This window comes from Bicyclus anynana, chromosome 27 (genome assembly GCF_947172395.1).
Source record: "Bicyclus anynana chromosome 27, ilBicAnyn1.1, whole genome shotgun sequence".
Lineage (NCBI taxonomy): Eukaryota > Metazoa > Arthropoda > Insecta > Lepidoptera > Nymphalidae > Bicyclus > Bicyclus anynana.
Genome location: NC_069109.1, coordinates 1885526 through 1911738, shown reverse-complemented (window position 1 = coordinate 1911738; position 26213 = coordinate 1885526). Strand labels below are relative to the sequence as shown.

The 26213-nt window shown below is 37.7% G+C and overlaps 1 protein-coding gene across 1 annotated transcript; it reads left to right on the top strand.

Moving 5' to 3' along the window:
• The first annotated feature begins 929 nt into the window (after positions 1 to 929).
• On the top strand, positions 930 to 26213 carry LOC112054394 (venom protease). The gene is made up of 10 exons (XM_024094166.2): positions 930 to 1085; positions 6306 to 6381; positions 8925 to 9012; positions 10785 to 10880; positions 18151 to 18221; positions 19181 to 19341; positions 20006 to 20206; positions 23312 to 23501; positions 25009 to 25175; positions 25996 to 26213. The coding sequence occupies exons 2-10, from the start codon at positions 6318 to 6320 to the stop codon at positions 26170 to 26172; spliced, it is 1215 nt and encodes a 404-aa protein (XP_023949934.1). The 5' UTR covers positions 930 to 1085; positions 6306 to 6317; the 3' UTR covers positions 26173 to 26213.

Sequence of the window (26213 nt, the reverse complement as noted above, 5' to 3'; positions counted from 1 at the left end):
AGCTAGTTTTAAAGATAGACATATACTGTCGCGGATTTTTTTGTAGAACATTTAAAGAGGAACAATTCTCTGATACTAATAACTGACGTGTCAAAAGTGCTTGTAAGCTGAGCCTACTTGAAATAAATGATTTTTGATTTTGATTTTGATTTTGATTTTGATACATGATTTTAGCGAATCTTTAACCCTTTACTCAGCGCACGCAACGTAAGCTCTCAATAGCTAAAAATTCCCCAGATTTTGAAACATTCTTTATTCGTGCTCCGCTCCTATTTGTTTTAGCGTGATATTATATAGCTTATGGTCTTTCTCGATAAATGGGCTATCTAACACTGAAAGAATTTTTCAAATCAGACCAGTAGCTTCTGAGATTAGAGTGTTAAAGCAAACAAACAAACTCTTCAGCTTTATAATATTAGTATAGATTCAGCACTTCATCTACTATTTTACCAGCAACTTTGTAATTACATATTTTTTCAGTCAAAACTTCTTTTACAAACAAATAAAACATTATTTATAAAAAAAGTAAAATAATACATTGGTAATTTATTCCGTAATATTTAATAAAAATCAAAATTCTTAATTACAGCAGCTACAGCATTAAAAAAATTAATTCAAGATAGAAAAATTTTCAAAAAATCCGAAAAACAAAATATAGCAAGATCATCCTAGGGATGTTTGGAAAACTATTCAAATTATTTTTAGTTTTATCCGTTAATTACGGGACTCCCTGTATAAGACAGATAATCTTTTGTACGGAACCCTTGGTGGAGAGACCGACCTGCACTTAACCGGTTTTTATGTATAACGCGTTCTCCAGTTGAATTATTAAAAACTGACTTACTATATTTTTCCTTGTATGCCGATGAAACGTAACAAAAAAGATGTTCGTTTACATTCAAGTAACGTGCTTAAGGAAAAACATGATAATAATAAAGACACAAAACCGGATCAGTCATCGTATGCAGTGTCTAGCTAATGGACGTGCCTACGTATTAATATATATATATATAGTTCATCCATATTTTAGTGTTAAATATTATTTTTATTAGTGTTTTAGTGTAGTGTTCTTTTTTGGGTGATCGGTAAGTATTACTTAATATAAAACAAAGTCGCTTTCTCTGTCCCTATGTATGCTATATAAAAACTACGCAACGGATTTTGATGCGCTTTTTTTAATATATAAAGTGATTGAAGAGGAAGGTTTATATGTATAACATCCATTGAATAGTGGAGAAATACTGTTATTTTTACACGACTGCAAGAAGGGTTATGTTTTTCCTCCTACCTCATATCTTCCAAACCACTGAACGAATTTACGTAATTAGGATATCGTTAGATTTTTCTCAATAACCCAAGTGTTCTTAGATAGGCAAAACTAAAAAAAAAATAACAAGACGACTGTGAGACGCTATAGACTCGAGGTGAAAAAAAAATTCTAATATTTCAATATAGATATCAAATTCAAGAGCTTTTTGTGAGGATTCTAAAATGGTATATCATGTCCATGTTTAAAAAAAGCTACAATTAGAAAAACATTATTTATTACTTGTCTATACAAAATACGCGAGGCGGATGACTATAGGTGCGAGCAGGTTTGTGGAGTGATGTTATAAAATAGGCTAAATTAAATAAATATATTGATTATAAAAATCGGCTAAGTGCGAGTCGAATTCGCCCACCGAGTGTTCCGTAGAATTTTTTCAATATTTGCTTAACCTCGGTTGGACGTATAAATTATCGTAGGTACTTGGTAATAAATGTAATAAATAAATTCGAAATTAACCATGTATCTTAACTAAAAAGTGTGAAATAAATTAATGTTTTCTAATTGCTTTCTACACTTCTTGACTGAGCTTGTTTTTTTTTGTTTTCAGATTTTTTATACTTTATGCAGTCGGGTTTTTTTATTTGTTTAATTTATTGACGTTTCTAATGTGATGTCGTAAATAATTACATTTTGTCCGCTTACATTGAAAACGCAGGCTGAACTCTACTAGATTTATCAAAATAATGTACCAAGTATTGTACACATTGGAAAGGTCTACAGAAAACTCCGCGATGGTATATGTCTGTCTCTTATGGATATTCCACAATAACATTTTTTTATTCATTTACTTTTATGACTAATTATCGAAACGAAGTTAATAAAGCATTAAGCCTTATAATACAATGTTGATTTAAGAGTGTGCAATATGTAATTTGGTGGTTACAAATGGTTCTGGATCTCAGATTCTGGAAAAGTTAGGAGCCTGATATTTGGGTAAATGATATTTCAAAGTGTTAGCTTCGTTATGACTATACAACATACACAATTTGTAAAACTTTTCTCGATAGTTTATTTTTTTGATAAATACATGTTTTGCTCACATTTTGCTTTCAATCTCAGGAATTGTTTTGTATAGAAAATAAGGTATATATCTTGAACATGGCCAATGGCCATGTTGTTTAATTTACTTGCAATTAGGTAAAAATGGTTTTCGCGCTCACGTCATAAAATTTGCGTCGCGCGTCAATTGCTCCGTGCTTTTCACTCACGTGAAAGTCATAATTCAGCGTCTCGCTTGCGCTTCGAATTTGATCCATATCGTACTGACGCGCTGCGCGCTCTTAATATCTATACTAATATTATAAAGCTGAAGAGTTTGTTTGTTTGTTTATTTGTTTGTTTGATAGAACACGCTAATCTTAGGAACTACTGGTCCGATTTCTATAGTCCGAGTAGAAATAGATTCTTTTACACTTTTCATTTCGAATATGAGGAAAATAAAACTAGTTGTTTATCTAAACTACTAGCGGACGCCCGCAAATTTAATTTTTCACAAAGCCCTCGGGAATCATGGATTTTTCCGGGATGAAAAGTAGAAAAGTAGATTAGCAGAGCAGTGAAGGGAAATGTTGGGAAAACGGGAGAAGTTACTCCATTTTTACAGCGATACTACTGTAAGGTATATTCGGCTCACTGCTGAGCTTGAGTCTCCTCTCAGAATGAGAGGGGTCAGGACAATAGTCCACCACGCTGGGCCAATGCGGATTGACAGACTTCACACACGCAGAGAATTAAGAAAATCCTCAGGTATGCATGTTTCCTCACGATGTTTTTCCTTCACCGTTTGAGACATGTGATATTTAATTTCTTAAAAATCACATAACTTAGTGAAGATGTGGAATGCTCTCCCAGCTTCAGTTTTCCCCACCACCTACAATATGGGTATTTTCAAGTCAAGAGTGAATAGGCATCTTCTAGGCAAGCGCATTCCACCATAGGCTGCATCATCGCTTACCATCAGGCATGATTGCAGCTAAGGGCTTGCTTATTCTAAATGAAAAAAAAAAAAGTTGTAGGTGCATGCCCCGGGCCGGATTCGAACCCACACCCTTCGGAATAAGAGGCAGAGGTCATATCCACTGGGCTACTGTGTCTTTATAATATTAGTATGATTATACTACTGCCTCATTGGTCCCGTGGTTAGCTGGTTCAGCTACGGACAATGAGGTCCAGGGTTCGAATCCCGGGTCAGGCCAACAAAAATAAATTGGGATTTTTCTTACAAGGAAAATCTTAATAGCAGCCTGGAGTTGGGAAGTTGGCGGTGTTAGTACACCCCCGTGCCTCGGAGAGCACGTAAAAGCCGTCGGTCCTGCGCCTGATGTCTCACCGGTCGTGTCGGTCTGCCGTCCCATCGGATTTCGAGAGTGAGGGAAGAGAGAGTGCACTTGTGCTTGCGCATACACTTGTGCACTATAATATCTCCTGCGTACATGGTTAATCTCACCATGAGATTAGCCGCCGTGACCGAAAAAAAAAAAAGTCGGTCGGGAGCATATTATTATTATTATTATGATTATACTATTTAACATTTAAGAAAGTCATTTTATCTAATAATTTCTATTCGCAACATTTCTCGGTTAGAAATCGGAAAGTACGCATCAGGAATTACGTCACCAAACCCAAAGTCAAAGTCTCTGTACGCCTAACGTGTGACCAAAGACATAGTAGGGATGATGACTGATTTTTTAAATCTATACTAATATTATAAAGAGGTAAAGTTTGTAAGTTTGTAAATTGTAAGTTTGTAACATTCTTTAAATGCGGTAATCTTCGGAACTACTGGTCCGATTTATATAGGTATCATGTATATTAGCCGAGTTATCACAGTTTTTGTCATACAGGTCGGACCGAAAATCCTCTTAAACAGACTTATTCGCATGCGCTGCCTTAACTATTGTGTAAAATTTAAATTAATGTATGGAAACTTTATGTATCTTTAAAAGTTCTACAAGAAAGTCCGCGACACCATATATCTATCTTCTATATGTATATTAGCAGATATAGTACCTTTTGTGTTTTAAAAATTATTAATTTTATATACTTAGGTTTACGTTATTATTTATACAACTAAACTTTAATCCTTATTAAAATAAATTATTTAATAACCACAAGGATATTATAGAGATAAGATTTGCCTTTTACAGTATGTTAATTACTTAAATAGTTTCGGAGATAATACAAAATTTCTAAAAGACGCAGAAATTCCGCTATATGATGCCCCGCGCTTTCTTTTACGTAGTTCCCGTTCCCGTGTGAATATGGGGATCAAACATAGCCTATGACACTCGCAAATAACGTAGCTTTCTATTAGTAAAACAATTTTCCAAATCGGTCCAGTAGATCCAGAGATTACCTCCTACAACCACACAAACTTTACCTCTTTATATTGTTAGCATAAAAGTCTCTATTTCCCTTGGTCATCGCACCACTCTCGAAGGGCTGGACCGATTTTGCTAAGGGTAGGAGTAAGATAGAGAATTTATAGAGTAGGGTAGTGTACGGGTAGGGAAGCGTAGGGGTAGTGTAGGGGTAGGGCAGAGGTTGGGCCGGGGTAGAGGTTGGGTAGGGGTAGGGTAGAGGTATGGGTAGGATAAGGTAGGGGTAGGGTAGGGGTAGGTTTAGGGTAGGGTAGGGGTAGGGTAGGGGTAGGGTGGGGGTAGGGGTAGGGTAGGGGTAGGGTAGGGGTAGGGTAGAGGTAGGGGTAGGGTTAGGGTAGTGGTAGGGTAGGGTAGAGGTAGTAGTAAAGTTGACAACGAACTTTACGCGGACGAAGTCGCGGGCGTCCGCTAGTTGTATATAAATTAAAAGTATGCTAATAGTAAAGCAATTTTGTAAAAGTAACAGGGTATCTGCGATCATTACTTTCGGAGCTTTTTAAATCCACGTCCACTTGCCAGCATGTCACGTACTAAGATAAGATGTGCGTGCACGTCTTTGGGTAATGACATAAAGTTGTGCGTCCTTTAGTATGGAGGGGTCCATCTAACGATTCATATCGATGGTGGTCACCCTAGGGATGTTTTCAAAGTATTCAAATGTTTTATAGATAATTAATTGGTGTATCTGTCACCGTTAATTTGTAAAAAATGGGACCACCCTGGAATCAAACCCTTCAAAACAAAACAAGAATTTTCAAAATCGGTCAATAAATGACGGAATTATCGCTGGACATACATACAGCCGAACGTAGAACCTCCTCCTTTTTAGAAGTCGGTTAAAAATACTGTTTTAAGATCTTTATTTTTGTCATAAGAATTCCATTAAATTCGCTTATATGATAAATACATTTAATTCACTAAAGTAATGAGCATGATGACTAGGTTTGAATAGATTGATTTTTATAATGAATTCGGGTAAATAAGGTCAATGTTAACTAATTTATACATATAAAATTGACTGGATATTTGAAAAATAAATAATTTTTAGCTTCCTTACATTAAATTCCTTACATTTTTTAATATTTGAACTATAAACATAAACGCACAAATAACAAAGATATTAGCGATTTTGTTTGAACGCCCATACAAATCTAACGATCAGCGAGCCAACGACGTCACTTATTCGTGCCATTTTCTTTTATCGTAATTACATGAAAATTCATACAGTTTTAGCTTCCTTACATTAAATGTGACATTTTTTAATACACAAACTATAAACATAAACGCACAAATAATAAAGATATTGGTAATTTTGTTTGAACGCCCATACAATCATTATGACTAACGACGTCATTAATTCGTACCATTTTGTATGGGGCGTATTTCAGAGATCCGCGGCAGCGCCGCAAATCTGACCCTTTAAATCCCTGTAGCTCCGAAAGTAATGATCGCAGATACCCTGTTACTTTTACAAAATTGCTTTACTATTAGCATACTCTTAATTTATATACAATTTAAAAAACTGTCATCGACCCTAAGATTTAGATTAGTATAGAATAATAGATGAGTCATAAACAGTTATATTTCTGTTACAGGGAGTCAACACAATGAAGTGGTTTGCGCTCAGCATCGTTTTCCTTGTAGCAGTTCAACATGGAAGTTCACTGAAACGTAAGTTTTAACCTTTTAACCTACTAAATGAACTGGTTATCGTTATTTACCTAATGATATTTGACAGGGGTCTCAACTGAAGTGATGAATGACTATGCATTTGCACCATCGATCGTAGATCGTTAGATGGGCCTCAAAGCGTCGCGGAACTGTCATTGGTTTCGCACTGGTAACACATTTCTCTTTATTCAAGTTGTGGCTTGTGTTTTTACACTTCCAAAATGAACACGAAGGCATAATTAAGGGATGAAAATAAAAAAAACAGTAAGTAAATATTTGTTTAAGTCCACGTCCACTCACAGCATGCGCTTGTTACGTACTAAGATAAGATGTGCGTGCACGTCTTTGGGTAATGACATAAAAGTGTGCGTTCTTTAGTATGTTGGGGCCCATCTAACGATTTATATCGATGATTTGCACCTAATTGTTACCTCGTTTTCTCTTATTTTATTTATAATTTGCTCGTAAAGTATCTGTTATTCCAACAATTTCAATATTGTAATATATCTCATTGCTGTAATGTATTTTAAAACGTTAATCGTCCGTCTAAAAACGTACAGTACTTTTTTTTTATCTTAAAAATTTAGTTTTTATTGCAAAAAAGTGATCAACGTTTAGTAAATAAAATTAACTTTGTGAGGTAAAAAATAATAAAAAAAACATTTAATTCTTTCATTTTAATAATTTTGACAATAAATGACTACCATTTATCTGTAACAAAATGAGTAATACTGGCTGTTTTTGGTGCATTTGCCTAAAAAAACACTAGTACTCGCAATTCGCTATCTTTGTAAAAAAAAACATACATACAGCCGAACGTAGAACCTCCTCCTTTTTGGAAGTCGGTTAAAAATGAAAAGCGTGTCAAAATGGCGTCAGCGAGTTAAAAATAAAACCCCATATAACGAAATCCGTCCTTGGATGGTTTAATTTAATTCATCATCATCATTATCAACCCAAATTCGGCTCATTGCTGAGCTCGAGACTCCTCTCAGAATGAGAGGGGTTTTGACTGGCAGACTTCACACACGCAGAGAATAAAAAAAAAATCTCTGGTATGCAGGTTTCCTCACGATGTTTTCCTTCACCGTTTGAGTCACGTGATATTTAATTTCTTAAAATGCACACAACTGAAAAATTGGAAGTGCATGCCCCGGTCCGGATTCGAACCGACTCCCACCGAAATCGGAGGCAGAGGTCATATCCATTGGCTATATTTAATTTTAATTTAATTATGACCTCAATAATATAAATTTCATAACAATAGGTTGCATATCGGAAACTTGCGGTGAACCACAGTTCTAAATATATCTATTTATGCGTTTAAACACTAATTAGTATTATAACTATTTACCAATTAGTACATTGTTATTGCATTATTTCAGTTTAGGTGATTATGATACCAGATAGTAGTGTTTGCCTATACCTACTCATAAATTCATAATTAAAAGGACCTGCAATATCTATATCTATCTATACTTATTATTAGAGATGGGCCGAGTACTCGGTTGATACTCGGTACTCGGCGTACTCGGCGGATTTTTTGATACTCGTACTCGGCCGAATAACTCGGTCGGTGAATGCCGAGTATACCTTGTTTAAGAAAAGCATTATTTAGGTAGATATAATTAGAACAACAGTGTTAATCAAAAAGTATTTATTAGTAATTTAGAAAATCTTTGAAAATCTCAATTAAATTTAAATTAAATTAAAATTTCTCGCCCTCTCAGACTGCGCCTTCTGAGCTGGGTGGTAGAGTCAAATAGTCAAACTTGACGTTTCAAAAGTGCTTGTAAACTAAGCCTACTTGAAATAAACAATTTTGAATTGAATTGAATTAATACTTGTTTACGCGCGCGAAATAGAAATTTGACTGAACCGAGCTACTCGGCCGAGTACTCGGTTGAAAAAAAATTGAACCGAGTAAAACTCGGTACTCGTTACTCGGCAAAAGTGTTACTCGGCGCATCTCTACTTATTATAAATCTATATCTCTATATCTATATCTATATCTATATCTATCTATCTATACTGATTATAAAACTGGTCGAATTCTTTGCATTTATTTGCAATTTGAGATTTTACTTATACCATTTGTAACAACAAACGTTACCGTGGCATAGAATACTAGTAGCGCCATCTAGAATCTATACTTATAATACGAATTCTGTACATTTTGTACATTCTGTACATTAAAGTTTTTTTGTAAATTTTTGTTGGGGGCATTATATAATCGATACTGTAGCTAAAAATATTTTTTTTCGATTTTTTGTCTATCTTTCTGTCTGTGTGTCTATTGTTATTCGGGCATCACGCTGAAACTACTGAATGAATTCAAATGAAACTTGGCATGGTTTAAGAACATAATATGAAAAAGGTTATAAAATACGTTTTATTGCGAAAATAAAATAAGAAGGGGGTGAAATAGGGGTTGAAAGTTTTTATGGAAAGTCCTTCATTTTTAGGGTTATAGTTTTAAAAAATGGTTTAAAAAATCATAAAAATATAATGTCACATTATAGATATGTGTGTGTGTGTTACAGAGGGAGACCGCTGCGTGGTTAGACACACAAAAGCAGCTGGTGTGTGTACGCCTGCCTCCAGATGTCAGTCTACCAGAGATGATTACCAGTACGTATACCTTTTTTTTTGAGCCGTGATAGCCCAGTGGATATGACCTCTGCCTCCGATTCCGGAGGGTGTGGGGCATGTACCTCCAACTTTTCAGTTGTGTGCATTTTAAGAAATTAAATATCACGTGTCTCAAACGGTGAAGGAAAACATCGTGAGGAAACCTGCATACCAGAGAATTTCTTAATTCTCTGCGTGTGTGAAGTCTGCCAATCCGCATTGGGCCAGCGTGGTGGCCTAACCCCTCTCATTCTGAAAGGAGACTCGAGCTCAGCAGTGAGCCGAATATGGGTTGATAACGACGATGGCGATACCTTTTTTGTAAACAATATTTGCCACATCTTTTTAGGGTACCGTACTTCAAAAGGAAAAACGGCACCCGTAAAAGATCACTGTTGTCCAGCCGTCTTTTTACCCGACTGCGTGAGAAGGAGGGTAATGTTTTTCGTATGTATGTTTGTATGTATGTCCATTTCTTTGGCATGCCCTACAGGCCAAACGGCTGGCCGGATTTTGATTTTTCGGATTTGATTTTGAGAGCCCTGTCAAATATCATATGAGGTGTCATTGAATTCGTTAGAAATGTGGTTTCGCCATTTTGAAAATTTATATAGCCTATGTCACTCATAGGCTATATAAATTTTCAAAATGGCGCCCGTAAATGAAAACTTATACTTATTACTTATTATAAATCTATATCTATTCTATATTCTATACTTATTATAAAACTGGTCGATTTCTATACATTTATTCGCAATTTGAGATTTTAATTATACCATTTGTAACAACAAACATTAGCGCGGTATAAAGGAAGCCAGCGCCATATATACCTACTTATAATACGAATTCTGTACATTTTGTACATTCTGTACATAGAAGATATTTTGAAAATTTTTGTTGGGGGCATTACATAATCGATACTGAAGCTAAAAATATTTTTTTTTCGATTTTTTGTCTGTCTGTTTGCCTTTTGTTTCGGCCATCACGCTGAAACTATTGAATGAATTCAACAAATGAAACTTGGCACATTTTAAGACCATAATACGGAGAAGGTTATAGGATATTTTTTATTGCGAAAAAAAAAAATAGGGGTTGAAAGTTTGTATGGAAAGTCCTTCATTTTTAGAGTTACAGTTTTAAAAATTTGTTCATAAATCATAAAAAAAAATACGAAATATAATGTAATTCAAAAATTTTTAAAACTCAATCCATAGACTAGTGAAATAGGGCTTGAAAATTTTACATTGATTTCCACGCGGACGAAGTCGCGGGCGTCCGCTAGTGTATAATAAGTGCTAAACTGTTAATATTTCGGGAAATTAAAGCCTTTATAAAATGAAATAAAAGTTTATTATTTATTAAGTATGTTATCGCCGCGTTGCAACGACTTGCGGTACGGTCGGCTTCAGTGTGCTCGTGGCGTTCGAGCCGTCCACATCTCTTGTTGTGTAATTCTTTATGGGCCACTTGGGATAGGCGGGGAGAGTGACTTGAGTGGAAAGGGAGTGTTTTTTAACAGTCAAACGATTCTTTAAGTGTACACACAGCGTTCACAAGTGCGTGACTTCACTCAAGGTCATTCTCTGCCATTCTAGGGTCTTATTTTGGTTACAGTTTGATTTGTTAATTAAGTTGTCCTGACAAGTGTTGTGAATCATACATAACCTTTGTTCGATATTAGTTTTCTTATTTTTGTAATCACTTTTGAGTCTGCTAAAAATAAAAATTTATTATTTATTAAGTATAAAATAAAAGTTTTTTTTAATTTGCAGGATCAACGGAATCCGCCCAACGTTCTGTTCGCACAACTTCGATCTAATCCTGGTCTGCTGCAGAGACAACATTGCCTCTACGACTCCTTCTTACGAGTAAGCAGTGATATTTAAGATACTCTATACAAAGTATTTGAAATACAAGTTTTTTTTTATTCTTTACAAGTTAGCCCTTGTCTACAATCTCACCTGATGGTAAGTGATGATGCAGTCTATACTACAGCCTTTCTTGATGATTACTGTTTACCAACAAAAAAATTGAAAATGAAGGTAGAAAACGCATATCATTTCATAAATTATTTATTTCAAATCATGTACTGTTTGTTTATAAAATGTTATTTAACACATATTAACCAAAACTAATGGGGATGATGACTAGGTTTGAATATGTTGATTTTTATGATACATACGGGTAAATAAGGTCAATGTTAACTAATTTATACATAAAAAGCAAAGATTGTCTGTGTAGTGTATGTATTTATAGTGGTGTTTGTCTCGAGCGTATACGTCATTAGGGCAGGCCGAAGAGAGGGGGCAGTCGGTGTCAGACCGTCGGACAGGTAGCCCGTGGTGGTGCGTAGGCGAGCCAAATAAACAGAAATACTACATTGGCGACGAGGTGAAAAAAAAAAAAAAGAAAAAAAAAACTGTAAGTAGTTATAATTATTATCCGTAAATTGTTGTGTTCTGTTACTTGGTAATTGGCAAAATCGCTTGCCCAGACTACGGACCCGGTTCTTGCCTGCCGGTCTGGTTTGCAGCGATTAAGCTTAAACTAAGTCGCTGTGTAGACTATGGTCTAGTTTACAGCGACTAAAAATAAAAAAAAAAAAAAAAAAAAGAAGAGAAAGAAAATACGTAAAAAAAGTAAAATGAATACAGCAATGCGGTTAGTCAATTTTATTTTTGAAAAGGACAGAAGGTCGAAGTAATAATTATTCTTTTAATACTGTTGAATAAATTTAATGTTGTTTATCAAGACATTGTGTGATGATAGATAATCAAATGACATGGCATTTTATGAGTGTACAAGTGATAGACATGTCGTAGCGTGGCAATTTCGTTAAGTGGGCAAGTGATAAGTCAATAGCTAATTTAGTTACCTTCGCTGGATCAAGTAGTCCTTAAGCCGGGATAACATCCTGCAGGGATTCAGAGAGGGGATAGCTGGAACTGACTATCACTACACCTAAAGTAATTCAAATAGCTAAATTAGTTACCTTCGTTGAGTCGAGCGATCCGTAAGCCGGGACAGTATCCCGCAGCGATTAGCTGGAATAGACATATTCCGTTTTGTGAAGTACGCCTTGCCGATTTGCCTGCTAGACTGTCAAGTTCACTATACCTAAGCTGGTACGGCCAGTACGGTAAGACAAAAGTTGTTGTGTTGTTTGCCAGTTGGAGTGACGGTCTTACATACATTACGTATTTACTAAATGACGTATACAGGAATTTAAATTTATTTATCGTCACATCAAGTATTACCCTCAAAATTAAAGTTTAATGGGTATCGATATTCGTTGCAGGTATCACATTGTACAAACTTTATGATAAGCGTTTGAATGAGCGATAGCCTTGTCTCAACGTTTTATGATGAGGAAGGCGGTATTCGTGAGCTCCAACGTTATTTAATGGTGGTGTTAAGAGTCCAGTATTACAGCGATAGCAATACGGTGCTACAGTACACAATTAAGTGAAAGTAATTAATTTAGTGAACAAATTAGTGATTAGGTAAATTGCTATTGTGTGCGTGTACATTACATTGACATAGCCGATTTCTGCTTGCTGGTCTGGCTTTTACTGATTAGGCTAAACTCTAAAAAAAAAAAAAAAAAGTCGAAGCGAATACTGAAAAGTAGTAAAATTAATAAAATAAGGAGTCGGTTGTGCCATTTAACGGCGGTCAATCTTGGACTGATTTATTAATGTTTTATGTTTACTCCCATAACATTTCAGCTAATACATTACAAACGTGATCTAAATCTAAAACCATGGTTGATGGTTTGTATAATTTGAAAAGGGATAGAAGTGATAAACGTTAATTGGTCAAATGTAACTTTTACGATGTTTTACATAATTTTGATGTTTATCAACGTGAGCATAATAAATAATAAATACTCTTGGGAAGTATTACCCAAGTTACATTGTGTGATGTTTAATTACAACCAACATGACAATAACAATGCATTCGTCTTCGTCTGTTGATACAGCTTGGTGTTCTGTGTCAAGCGCATAAGTCGCCCGCGTCGATAAACATTGGCATACTGCAATTTGCGCACGGGTTTGTGCGTGAATTGAATCTATCGTGTGAAGTGTGATAACAAAATGTTGTGGGTGCGGCGTGCAAATGGATATGTAAAAAAAAAAAAAAATTACGAAAAACATTGAGCTGGTCGGTGACGTACGCGCCACCGGGCGTTTGTCATTTACTTACGAGAAGGTATAGCTATGAATCATCGAGAAAATAGTGATGGGACAGTCTATTTATGATAGATACGTATGATAAATTACAATTAAAGTACGATTGAAATGTTATTTCGTTTCACAACGAGTAATGTTACTAGAACGTTATATTAGAACGAGTACCACATTCAAGCAACAGATTCATTCTGGTTTATTGAAAAAAAAAAATCTTGGATTAGCAAGTGATGAACGATGATCAAGAAAATATCGTACTATTACGTTGATAAAATAAATATTGTTTTAACACTAGGGTAGAATATCCACGACATATGAATTACTTAGACAAGCGTAATAGACATATATTCTATAAGCACATAAACAATAATCGAAGGTATTGTAATAAATTACGTCTCCGAGTACATCCGTACTGTCTTCGACCTTTGCGCGACTGAGTATAACCGTGTATAGATAGACTGTAGTATGAATTAAATAATAATTTTTCGGGATGTTAATCTCGCTCAAACTTAACTTATGTGTGCATTTAATAAAATAAAATAGGTACAGCCAGTACGGTGACTGCAGGCGGTATAGTCTGCACGTCCAGTAGTATGTGATCAGTCTGCAGTATTTACTATACAGTGTTCAAAAAAAAAAAAAAACAAAAAAAACAATGCAGGTATGGCTGCAGTTCATAAAAAAAAAAAAAAATAAAAAAAAAAAAAAAAAAAAAAAAAAAAATGCAGGTATGGCTGATCGCTAAGTCGTGCAGTTCATGTATAATATGAAAGCAGCATTGCTGGTCGTTACATCAACAACATACAAGCAGCATAGCTGGTCGTTAAATCGACAACATACAAGCAGCACAGCTGGTCGTTAAATCGACAACCTGAAAGCAGCATTGCTGGTCGTTAAATCGACAATCTAGAAGCAGCATAGCTGATCGTTAAATCGATAAACTTTTTAATTTCAGATTCTGCGCTAATATGGCCCAACTTACGCTGGAAAAGTTTGAATGTGAAGGGGATACTACATCCCTTCCTTGGTTGTTGTAGTTGTGTCGTGGTTAAAGGGGTCACTCCACTGCGTCGTTGGTGTTGGTCGTGAGTATGACATGGGCTATGCTGTGATAGAAGGGGACGTTCAACTTGTGGTTAAGGTGGTTAAGTGTTGTGAACGCAAAATGGTGTAAAGGATCTCGTAGTAAGTGACCATTCTGAACGAATGTGGACATGGAGATGTCACTAAGAGTTGCTGTTCGATGGTGAGGTGGTGCAGAATTGTTCTGTCATCATGCTTGTGACACTCAAATAATAATTATTTGTCTTTGTATTAGGGTATTAATACTAAATCACTGTGTTAGTTTGAAGTTATAAATAGCCAAGGAACATCCGAAGTCAGGCGGCGTGTTATGTGAGCGACATTGAGGGAGTCGCTAAAAGTTTTAGTTGTTTTACATTTGAGTTATTTAGTATCATTCGATTAAAGATTTGTTGTTGAACGTTGAATTGAAATTTGTTGTCGTTTCACCCTTATGTGTGTGTTATGGTGTATTTGATAGACTTGTTAATTGATGAAGCAGATGCCATTGTTTAACCTGCAAGTTTGTACAACTTGATGAAATTTAGTTTTCTTATTTTCAAAGGGTTTTTATGATGGTGCTTGCAATGCGTTGTGAAGTGAAATTGCACAGGATCATCATTTGGTCGGATTACAACAAGCTTTAATTATTGATTAGTCATTTTGCAATGTAGGTTGGTGGAAATACTTTCATCAAGACCTAGCGCAGTTAAGTATAGCGCAGTTAAGTACGCAATTTAACTATGTATAGGTGCATGATTGAGTTTAGCAGGTGTTAGCAGTGGACTGTGAATGGCAGGGAGAACAGTCCTATATATATATATATATATATTAGAATGAGAAACAATAGCCATTGGTTCGAAGTCAAACAACATTGAGGCTAACAACGAATGAGCGGGTCAGCGTAAGTTTCAATTTTACAAAACTATTTGTTACAATTAAATATTATAACAAAGTAAGAGCATTGCGGCAAAGTTAGAATTATCTGTCAATTATTGTGACAGCTTTCGACGGGTACTTAATAATACTTGATTAATGAAAACTGACATTTGTGACAGGTTCAACCAAACGAATGTTCGAAATATCATCAGCTTTGTTTTATATGTTGTCTTCTGCACCAAAAAATTACAGAAATATAGTCAAAATGTAAGATTTTGCACCGCTATGTAAAAAAAAAAAAAAAAGAAGAAGAGAGAGAGAGGGAAACTGTTGAGTTCTCTGTCATCATTGCTTCCAAAGTAATAATATTAGAAGTGCCGTCCAGTGTATTGATAAATCTGACTGCATTAGTGTCACTTGTGAAGCAGGGTTCAATTTGTGGTCGATCCTACGATGCTTACAAACTTTCTTAAGAGTGTCATCTGTAATACGGAAATTAGTAAAAACAAAAGGTTCTTACAATGTTTGAGAGTGACTTACTAATAAAGCTATAAAATAGCGATTGTACAAATACAGATTATACCAGTGTACAATTTATTTAAGCATAATAAGTTGTGTGAACTCTCGGTGAACTTGGAAACGTCAGCAATACAAATAAACTAATTTTCAACAGTCTACCACACACGTCATTTATGCAACAAAAGTGTATTGAATTTGAATAAGGAACTCTTAAAGTATAAAACTGTCATCTGGTTTAAATAAGTTAAGTTCCTACACAGCTTTTGCCTTAACTGGAACTATGTGGTACGGACATCTCTAAAACCAAACAAAAGGATGTTCTTATTTTGTGATGTTAGTAAACATACTGAAATTGTTACTTATGCCTGGTTGATAGTTACGTTCCGTTATGCGAAAATCACTATCTTAGCGATGTCTCATAATGCTCAACAGACTATTTAAGGCGGTGATGGCGTAATTAATTTTATTAAGTTGTAGATAAACATGTGTGATGGTGCGTGCTCATGCAGACGCATGCTCGTGCAGGCGAGTGCTCATGAAGGCAATGCTGCAGAAGTTTATGCAGAGCGCGGAGGACCGTGTTGTTCGCAGTGGCTCTGGTACATGCTGTGGCACTGGATTACAATGGGCGTGATGAACTCCCGACCAAAACGGGGAGGTCGAGCGTCAGAATCGCGATATTTTAAAACGTCTGAAGATTTGTTAAGCAGAAAAAAGCAATTTGAAAGAGGCTTTGGAGGAATACTTAACCATGTACAACAGTACACCACATAGTGTAACTGGCAAACCGCCTGCAGAATTATTCTTCAAAAGACAATTTCGTGACAAAATTCCAATAGTTAGCGACCTAACTCGTCACCTAGAAGACTCTGAAATGAGAGATATGGATAAACAAAAGAAACAGCTTGGAAAAGAGTATGCAGATGAAAAGCGAAAAGCTAAAGAGTGTGACTTAGTGCCAGAAGATAAGGTGTACTTAAAAAATTTACACAAGGATAACAAACTAAGCCTAAATTATAATCCTGTCCCCCATACCGTAGAGAAAAGTATTAGCGGAGATATTGAAGTTCGCAATGATTTAACGGGACAAATATCAAGAAGAAATGTAGTTCATTTAAAAAGAATTGAGGGACAGTGGCAAGTTCTAAATGACAAAGAGAAGGAAGTAGAGCATACAGAAGATAGAAATAATGGAAATAAGGAAGATAAGCAGGGTATGGTATCAGATTAAAATCAATATGTATGTGATTGTTATGAAAATAATTATGAAAAGCATTTATAGCTGATTATTAAATCTAAATGGAAATAAGGAAGATAAGCGGAGTATGGTAACAAATTAAAATAAATATGTATGTGATTGTTGTGAAAATAATTATGAAATAAATTTATAGCTGATTATTGAATCTAAGTTTATCAAACAAACAAAATTAGTAGATGTGTAGAAGTGCAGAGTTTATGATATCAAATTATAATGTTACAGAGTTAATAAGGATTACTGCTGTACAGACCTAGTGGTTTAATTATCATGGAATACAATTATACATACAAAGAGCAAATATATTAAAATAAGGAAGGGATGTAGTGTATGTATTTATAGTGGTGTTTGTCTCGAGCGTATACGTCATTAGGGCAGGCCGAAGAGGGGCAGTCGGTGTCAGACCGTCGGACAGGTAGCCCGTGGTGGTGCGTAGGCGAGCCAAATAAACAGAAATACTACAGTCTGGATATTTGTAAAATAAATGAGATTATAAAATTTCAAAATCTATTAAAAATCTTTTATAGTAATTAGATGAAAATTCTTACAGTTTTAGATTCCTTACATTAAATGTGACATTTTTTAATAAATGAACTATAAACATAAACGCACAAATAACAAAGATATTAGTAATTTTGTTTGAATGCACATACAAATCTAACCATCATTACATTACCTACGACGTCATTAGTTCGTGCCATTTTGTATGGGGCGTTTTTCAGGGATCCGCGGCAGCGCCGCAAATCTGACCATTTAAATCCCTGTAGCTCCGAAAGTAATGATCGCAGATAGCCTGTTACTTTTACAATATTGCTTTACTATTAGCATAGTCTTAATTTATATACAATTAAAAAAACTGTCATCATCCCTATTGTTCTAAGCTTATTAATCAAATTTATTTTCATTAATTTAAGAACAAGCTACATAAAATTATTATTAGTTGTGAAATGGCTAGTGATTTATACCCTCATTTTTAATTTGTTTGTTGGTAAACAGTACTCATCAAGAAAGGGTATAGTATAAGATGTAAGCGGGCTAACTTGTTAGGAGGAGGATGAAATCCACACCACTTTCTGTTTCTACACGACATCGTACCGGAACGCTAAATCGCTTGACGGCACGTCTTGGCTGGTAGAGTGGTAACTAGCCACGGCTGAAGCCTCCACGCGAATGAATCTACTATACTATTACTAAATCCTGTTTAATTGAGAGAGAAAAATTATCTTTTTACAGGAGACCAGTGTGGGGAAACTATGGATACAATCCTCAGCAAACCAGCGTTAGGAGGAGGTTGAGCGAGAGAAGTAAGTCTTAATAACAAACACAAGCTTCAAAAGTGGATGTAAAAAATGAGAAAACCAATATTTAACAAAGGTTTCACAACACTTGTCAGGACAACTTATTTAACAAATCAAACTGTAACCAAAATAAGACCCTAGAAGATAATGGCAGAGAATGACCTTGAGTGGAGTCACGCACTTGTGAACGTTGTGTGTAGGGTTAAAGGATCCTTTGGCAGTTAACAAGTTTGGCAGTTAAACAAAAACAAATTTGGCAGTTAAATAATAAAGCACCTAAAGGAGAAATTCTCGAGTTATACTCATTCAAACAAAAAAGAGCCATCAAATTCGGACAAGTGAGAACCTGCTCCAGTTTTCGTCGGTTTAAGTATGGGTAGGGTAGAGTTAGGGTAGGGATAGGGAAAGAGTGCACATAAGTCAAAGCGAAACTTGACCGGGTCCGCTAGTACAATATATATATATACAATATACTCTAAATTAATTGATTACTTTTAATTGATAATGCAATACATACCCACAATAACTTGATAGGTGTTCTCGCGAATACAGTTGAACAAAGAATGAAGGCCACTATGACAGCTATCATAGTCTTATACAGCCAGACGAGTCAGAGATTTTGCCGCCATATTGGCGGAAGTCATTGTTCCACCATGCTCATTACATTCATTTAACACGTTCGCTGCGGCACTGATATTTCTGTACTATTCTCTCTTACTAAAACTTTATGTGGTGCGGTACGAGGTCCATTGACCTCGTAACTCTTGAAGACGCTATGAGTACGAGGTCCATTGACCTCGTAACCCTTGAAGGCGCTATGCGTACGAGGTCAATTGACCTCGTACCGCAGCGAACGTGTTAATAAAAATAGGTAAACATTAATGATATTGATATTGAATCTATTATCAACAATTGCTAGCCATTAGCTAACAATAGCTTGTACAACTGAAGCTCTCTCCCACCAGAGTGTGACGAGTACAGTCGTCACGTGACCCAGACGGTGGGCTTCATCACATTGGACGCGGAGCCGGAGAAGATGACCCTCTCGGCGCCAAAATGTGACTACAATGGCGTTGAACTCATCGTGGGAGGAGAGAACGCCAACCAAGGCGAGTTCCCGCATATGGTGAGTGTTGTACCCTCAATATCACACTGGACGCGGAGCCGGAGAAGATGACCCTCTCGGCGCCAAAATGTGACTACAATGGTTTAGAACTCATCGTGGTGAGAGAACGCCAACCAAGGCGAGTTCCCGCATATGGTGAGTGTTCTACCCTCAATATCACACTGGACACAGTACCGAAGAAGATGACCATCTCTGCCCAAAAATGTGACTACAATGGTTTAGAACTCATCGTGGGAGGAGAGAACGCCAACCAAGGAGAGTTCCCGCATATGGTGAGTGTTGTACCCTCAATATCTCACTGGACGCGGAGCCGGAGAAGATGACCATCTCGGCGCCAAAATGTGACTACAGTCGTTCGAGTCCCAAGGTACTGGAATGGCGATCCCGCACCAGAAAGCGTAGCGTTGGTCGACCCCCCACCAGGTGGACTGACGACATCAAGCAAGTCGCAGATCGCTGGATGCAGGCGGCTCAGTATCGTGATGTTTGGAAGTGCCTACAAAAAGTCTATGTCCTGCAGTGGACGTCCATCAGCTGACATGATGATGATGATTAGAACTCATGTTCCTAAGGCATTTTTAATTAATTTTCCTTAATGAATATAACCCTAGAGTTATAGGAAATACTCCCAAGCTACCTGTATATCATATTTTCTTTGGCACAGGTCGCTCTGGGCTGGGAAGACGTGGTGGGTAACCACGTGTTCAACTGCGGAGGCAGCCTCATCAGCTCGCGCTTCGTGCTGACGGCGGGCCACTGCACCGAGACCCCCAACAAGTTGCTGCGGGACCCCAAACCGCAGATCGTGAGGCTGGGCGACCAGAACCTCAACCCCAACGTGAGGGACAACGCCAGCCCTGTAGACGTGAGTCAGCATATCTAATGACATTTTACGGCCGGCCTGCGTGGCGCAGTGGTATGCGCGGTGGATTTACAAGACGGAGGTCCTGGGTTCGATCCCCGGCTGGGCCGATTGAGGTTTTCTTAATTGGTCCAGGTCTGGCTGGTGGGAGGCTTCGGCCGTGGCTAGTTACCACCCTACCGACAAAGACGTACCGCCAAGCGATTTAGCGTTCCGGTACGATGTCGTGTAGAAACCGAAAGGGTGTGGATATTCATCCTCCCTCCTAACATGTTAGCCCACTTCCATCTTAGACTCCATCATCACTTACCATTAGGTGTGATTGTAGTCAATTGCTAACTTGTAAAGAATAAAAAAAAAAAAAAAAATATTTGGTGTACAATAAAGATTCATTCATCCATCCATAAATCCACTCAACCATCTATCCATCCATCCATTTATTATCACATACAACCGATGTACAGCCGCATATTTAAGGGCATCCAAGCACAGCTGTCCTAAGACACCAGATATTATTAGATTGAGCTCTGCTCTAGGGGGACCCTAAGCTCTTGGGGACCCCAAGCCTCAAATCGTCAGGCTGGTCGACCAGAACTTCAACCCGAGTGAACAACGCCAGAACTATAGACGTGAGTCATCATCACCATTAACATTATATTTGATGTACAATAAAGAATCTATCAATCCATCCATCAATTAATCCATCCGTCCATCAATCCACCCAAACCTATCTACCCATCCATCCCTCCATTTATCACCACATACAACCGATGTACAACCGCTGTTAGTCATAGGCCCTATTTAAAGGCATTCAGAGACAACTGTCCTAAGCTACCAGCGGACCTATTAGAGCCTGAATAAAGAAGGAATCCTGGCTCCTTCTTTATATCAAAGATACAATGGGCCCATGAAAATAAAAAACGCGGTGCAAGAGGAGCTCCTCGAATCTCCATGACGCAACACAGAACAGCCGCCTTTCGAGGTTCATTCAAGTTTTCAGCCAGCAAAGTATGGAATGACCTTCCCCCTCCAGTACGTTCTCTTAAATCCATAATTGCTTTTAAGAAAACTGTAAAAAAATACTTACTTGAACGACAAAAAACTGAAAATAATGGTTGAAATCTAAATAAGATATTTTACAAGAATTTGCCATGGTGAAACTGCTGGTTATTTCTTTAAACTCTTTCTTTCATATTTGAATGGATTACATTTTCATTTTTAACCGACTTCAAAAAGGAGGAGGTTCTCAATTCGGTCGGTATTTTTTTTTTTTTTTTTTTTATGTATGTACACCGATTACTCAAAGACGCCTGGACCGATTTCAAAAATTCTTTTTTTGTTTGAAACGGTATAGTCCCCATTTGGTCCCATTGCCATCATGACAAGATCTGATGATGGAATCCTGGAGAAATTGAGGGGAACTTTCGAAAATTATATGGGTGTCTAGTGTGTTCGTAAACTTTTCCATTTAGTACCTTTAAGAAATACAACATTATGAAGGTTTAAAATCGATCTGATGATGGAGTCATAAAACAGACGAGGGAACTCCTTGGCGATTTACAGCAGTTACCTTGTGTTTGGGCTTGATTAATTTGTATTAATGAGAACTTTCCACATAGATAGGTTGTGACTGTCATTTAGGGGTTTGGTGATGAAGACCAAGGACAATTAAGGGAACTCCTTAACAGTTTACAGTAACTACCTTGTGTTTGGCCTTGATTAATTCGTATTGCTGAGAACTTTCTACCTAGATGAGTTGTGTCTGTTATTAGGGGTCTGATGATGAAGACCAAGGTCAATTAAGGGATACTTGACGGTTTACGGTAGCTACCTTGTGCTTGGGCTTGATTAATTTGTTTTGCTGAGAATTTTGTACCAAGATGGGTTGTGACTGTCATTAGGGGTCTGATGTATTCGTTTGATATGAAATTTTACACTAAAAATTGAAAAATAATAAAAGTTTTAATAAAAAAAATACAACCGACTTCAAAACCTAAAAACGTACCCACTAAACTAAAAAGCGAAAAATAACATCATAATATGTTCTACCTGCTGATCAGTATGAAGTCGGTGCTTAGCCGGTGTTGTCTTAATTTAAGCCACTTCTGACAGGACCACATGAAACAACACTGTCTGCAAAATCTAAATCTATAAGATATGCTCACATGGCTTGAATTAATACATCACCGGCTTAGCACCGCCTTCATACTGATCAGCAGGTAGAACATATTATGATGTTATTTTTCGCTTTTTAGTTTAGTGGGTACGTTTTTAGGTTTTGAAGTCGGTTGTATTTTTTTTATTAAAACTTTTATATTTCATTTCTTTTTAGGTTATCGTTTTTTATTTTATAAATTGCATTTGTATGTAGTATTATTAGATATTTTATATAATGTTTATGATTTTAATCATTTCGATATCCAACCGTTGTCCCATCGAGTCGTGACGCCACCTGAGGTTGCGCCAGAATACCAGCGCTGCAGCAAACACTGTAGCATTATGCTGAGGCAGCAACCTTTTTAGCTGATGTAATATTGTAATTAGTAGTATATAAGTTAGATTAATAACAATTAGGAGAGACCGCACACCAGGGAACCAAGCTTTGCAAAGTCACCATTCAAGGTGTGTAGTCTCTTTCTAAAAATTTTTTGTTTAATTTTAATTTAGTCTTATGTTTTTGTGTTTTTTTCTCCCTTTTTTTATATTTGGGTAAATTGTTTGTGTACTCAGCTAAATAAATCATTTATTATTATTATTATTATTATATAAGGGACTAGCGGACCCGGTCAAGCTTCGTTTTGACATAAGTGCACTTATTCTCTATCCCTACTCTACCCTTCTATACCTCTACCCCTACCCTACCTCTACCGCTTGACTCTTAAACGTTTGTATGGGAAATAGAAAAGGGCAGTTTTTAGGGTTTTCCCGGAAATTATTTGATTTTTTCTCACCTTTTAAACCTTCCCTATACCTCCACGAACATTTCAAGACCAAGATAAGATAAATCCGTTAAGCCGTTCTTGAGTTTTAGCGAGACTAACGAACAGAAATTCATTTTTATATATATAGATTTGGATGGCATATACAAAAGTATGTTTCGCCCCGCAGATACCAATTAAAACAATCCACAAGCACCCAGGGTACGAATCTCCTGTCAAATACAACGACATAGCGTTGCTAGAGTTGAACGCAGATGTCGACTTCGAAGACAGCATCCGACCGGCGTGTCTGTGGACCAAACCTGACTTCCCGGGGTACAGCAAAGCTATCGCCACGGGTTGGGGAGTCGTTGATCCCAGTGAGTATCATCAGCAACCTGCATCATCATTATCCTTACGACAGTTCGACAGTTAAATCTGACTGGCGTGTCTGTGGAGCAAGCCTGACTTCCCAGGGTACAGCAAAGCTATTGCCACCGGGTAGGGAAGTCGTTGATCCCATCTGCATCATCAATGTCAATAAAACACAGTTCAACAGTTAAATCTGACCGGCGTGTCTGTGGATTCCAAAGACGGTCCCAAAAACGTCCTTTACGATCCAGACGATGACATGACGACCGACAATGCTTCCCAGGCAACACAATCACAAGCAACACAGCGTCTTTGCCGGCGAAGACGAGGTCCCCGATATCTAACGTCACCCGGACGTGGGTTTTCTACCTCACGATCTCGGGGGCGTCCGGACTGAGTCACTCAGGTCACGGTTACACCTTCCCGAAGGGCCTTCTAAGCCGAGGTCCGAGTCTCATAGGAGACGCCCTTAGAGAGCCGTTCCGTCCTCTATCTTTATTTCAGTCTTCGGGTCTCATCAGGAGATGCTTCTGCGCTCGCCCAAACCCCATATACCCCACCCCAATAGACCCCAATAGTGGTCCCACATGTAGCCATTGGCACTTACTCAACACGAAAAAAAAAAGTGTCTGTGGACCAAGCCTGACTTCGGGGGAAGGCCGGGAAGTCAGGCTTACAGCAAGGCTATTGCCACCGGGTAGGGAGTTGTTGATTCCAGTGAGTATAATCTACATCATCATTGTCAATAAAACACAGTTCGACTGTTCATCTGACCGGCGTGTCTATGGACCAAGCCTGACTTCCCGTGGTACAGCAAGGCCATTGCAAAACCTCGGGGCGTCCTAGTATATGAATAACTTCAAAATAGCGCTTGCGAACCAACAAAAGCGTTGTTTCCATTCGTGTCTTCTGTTCCTCTTTCGATACTAGCGCGATATATATAGAAAGAAATAAAAGACAGAAAGAAAGATGCCACATATCACATTAAATCTATATATTATGGCTTAACTGTCCACTCAAACAGTGGAGCACTAAAGGATTCCCTGTAATATGTGACATAACCTAGAAAAAGGCCCCAACTCAGCATTTTGCCGAATACTTTGAGACGAATATCTTAGCATTCCATGGATTCACCGTGCGGGTGCCGGGTCCATCGCGTGGTAGAGAGAAAAACACCAAGCAAAGTCCTGAACTTGTGACTACTGGATGTAGGGTTAAGGAATTCCTTGACGATCGATCAACACTCCCCTTCTCTGCTCGTGTTGTTCTCCCTACCTATCCAAATTTGGTAAGATCCTATTAGAGCAGCTTTGGATACTCGTTCTAATATAGAACAAGCTGCACTTCTAGAGAGGCCAAGGTCTTTAAGCAAGTTATAGAGAGATTATGCTGGTAATCCTCTCGCACCTACTTCTACGGCGTACAGACTAGCTACATAGGCATTTAAAAAAAAGGATGCAGCACTGATTTTCAGTTACTTAGTTACTCTAAGCGTAAATATTTGTGTTTCGCCAGGACAACCAACGAAGACATCTGACGAACTGAAGAAGGTGTCACTGAGTCTTTTGGAAACCAACTTCTGCAACAAAACTCTAGAAGACACCTTCAACCGAAACTGGTGGGGCTTCTCTGACAGTCAGATGTGTGCTGGAGAACTGCGTGGAGGACAGGACACTTGCCAGGTAACCTGGAGTGACAGGAAGTAAAAAGAGTGACAAAAACTTGCATGACAGACCTCGTTACCTCGACAGAGCTTACCAAAAATGGTTACAAACCACATGTTTTTTTTTTTACTATTGCATAATTAATAGTTATACAACTTAACAACCACAATGTCCTACAAATTGCGTGGTACAGTATTTCGTTCCGACGCTCAGAAATTTTTATTACCTGGTAACCCAGTTAGCTACCAGAATCAAGAATCAATATGAAACCACTCACGGAAAATTAACTTGATAGTAATCAACTGTAAAAATGCTCCACGGATCCTGAGCTAATGCATAAATTACACTCTCAAATTATTGTACTTCTAATTTTCTCAGTCTGATGCTCGTTCTACGATATCCTGTCTACGTAACTCTGTCTGCGACACTGTCTACGACACTCAGTCTTGGCTACTACGTCTATGACACTCTGACTTCGCCACTATGTCTACGACACTCTGTCTTGGCCACTATGTCTACGAGTACGATACTCTGACTTCAACACTATGTCTACGACACTCTGATTTCGACACTATGTCTAAGACACTCTGACATCAACACTATGTCTATGACCTTCTGTCTTCGACACTATGTCTACGACACTATGACTTCGGCACTATGTCTACGACACTCTGAATTCGGTATACGACACTCTGTCTTCGACACTATGTCTTAAACACTATGTCTTCAATACTCTGTCTTGGACACTATGTCTACGACACTCTGACTCGACACTGTCTACAACACTGTGTCTACGACACTCTGTCTACAATAGTCACCGTGTCATATTTGGTTTCAGGGCGACTCCGGCTCGCCGCTGCAGGTCGCGTCTCGCTCCAACAAGTGCATCTTCCACGTGGTGGGAGTGACGTCATTCGGGCGCTCGTGCGCTCGCTCGGGCCGACCTGCCGTGTACACGCGCGTCTCCAGCTACTTGGACTGGATCGAGGGGTTGGTCTGGCCCGGCGAACAGTGATACGCTACTATGCGATAATATACCTTCTTTATACTTTTTTA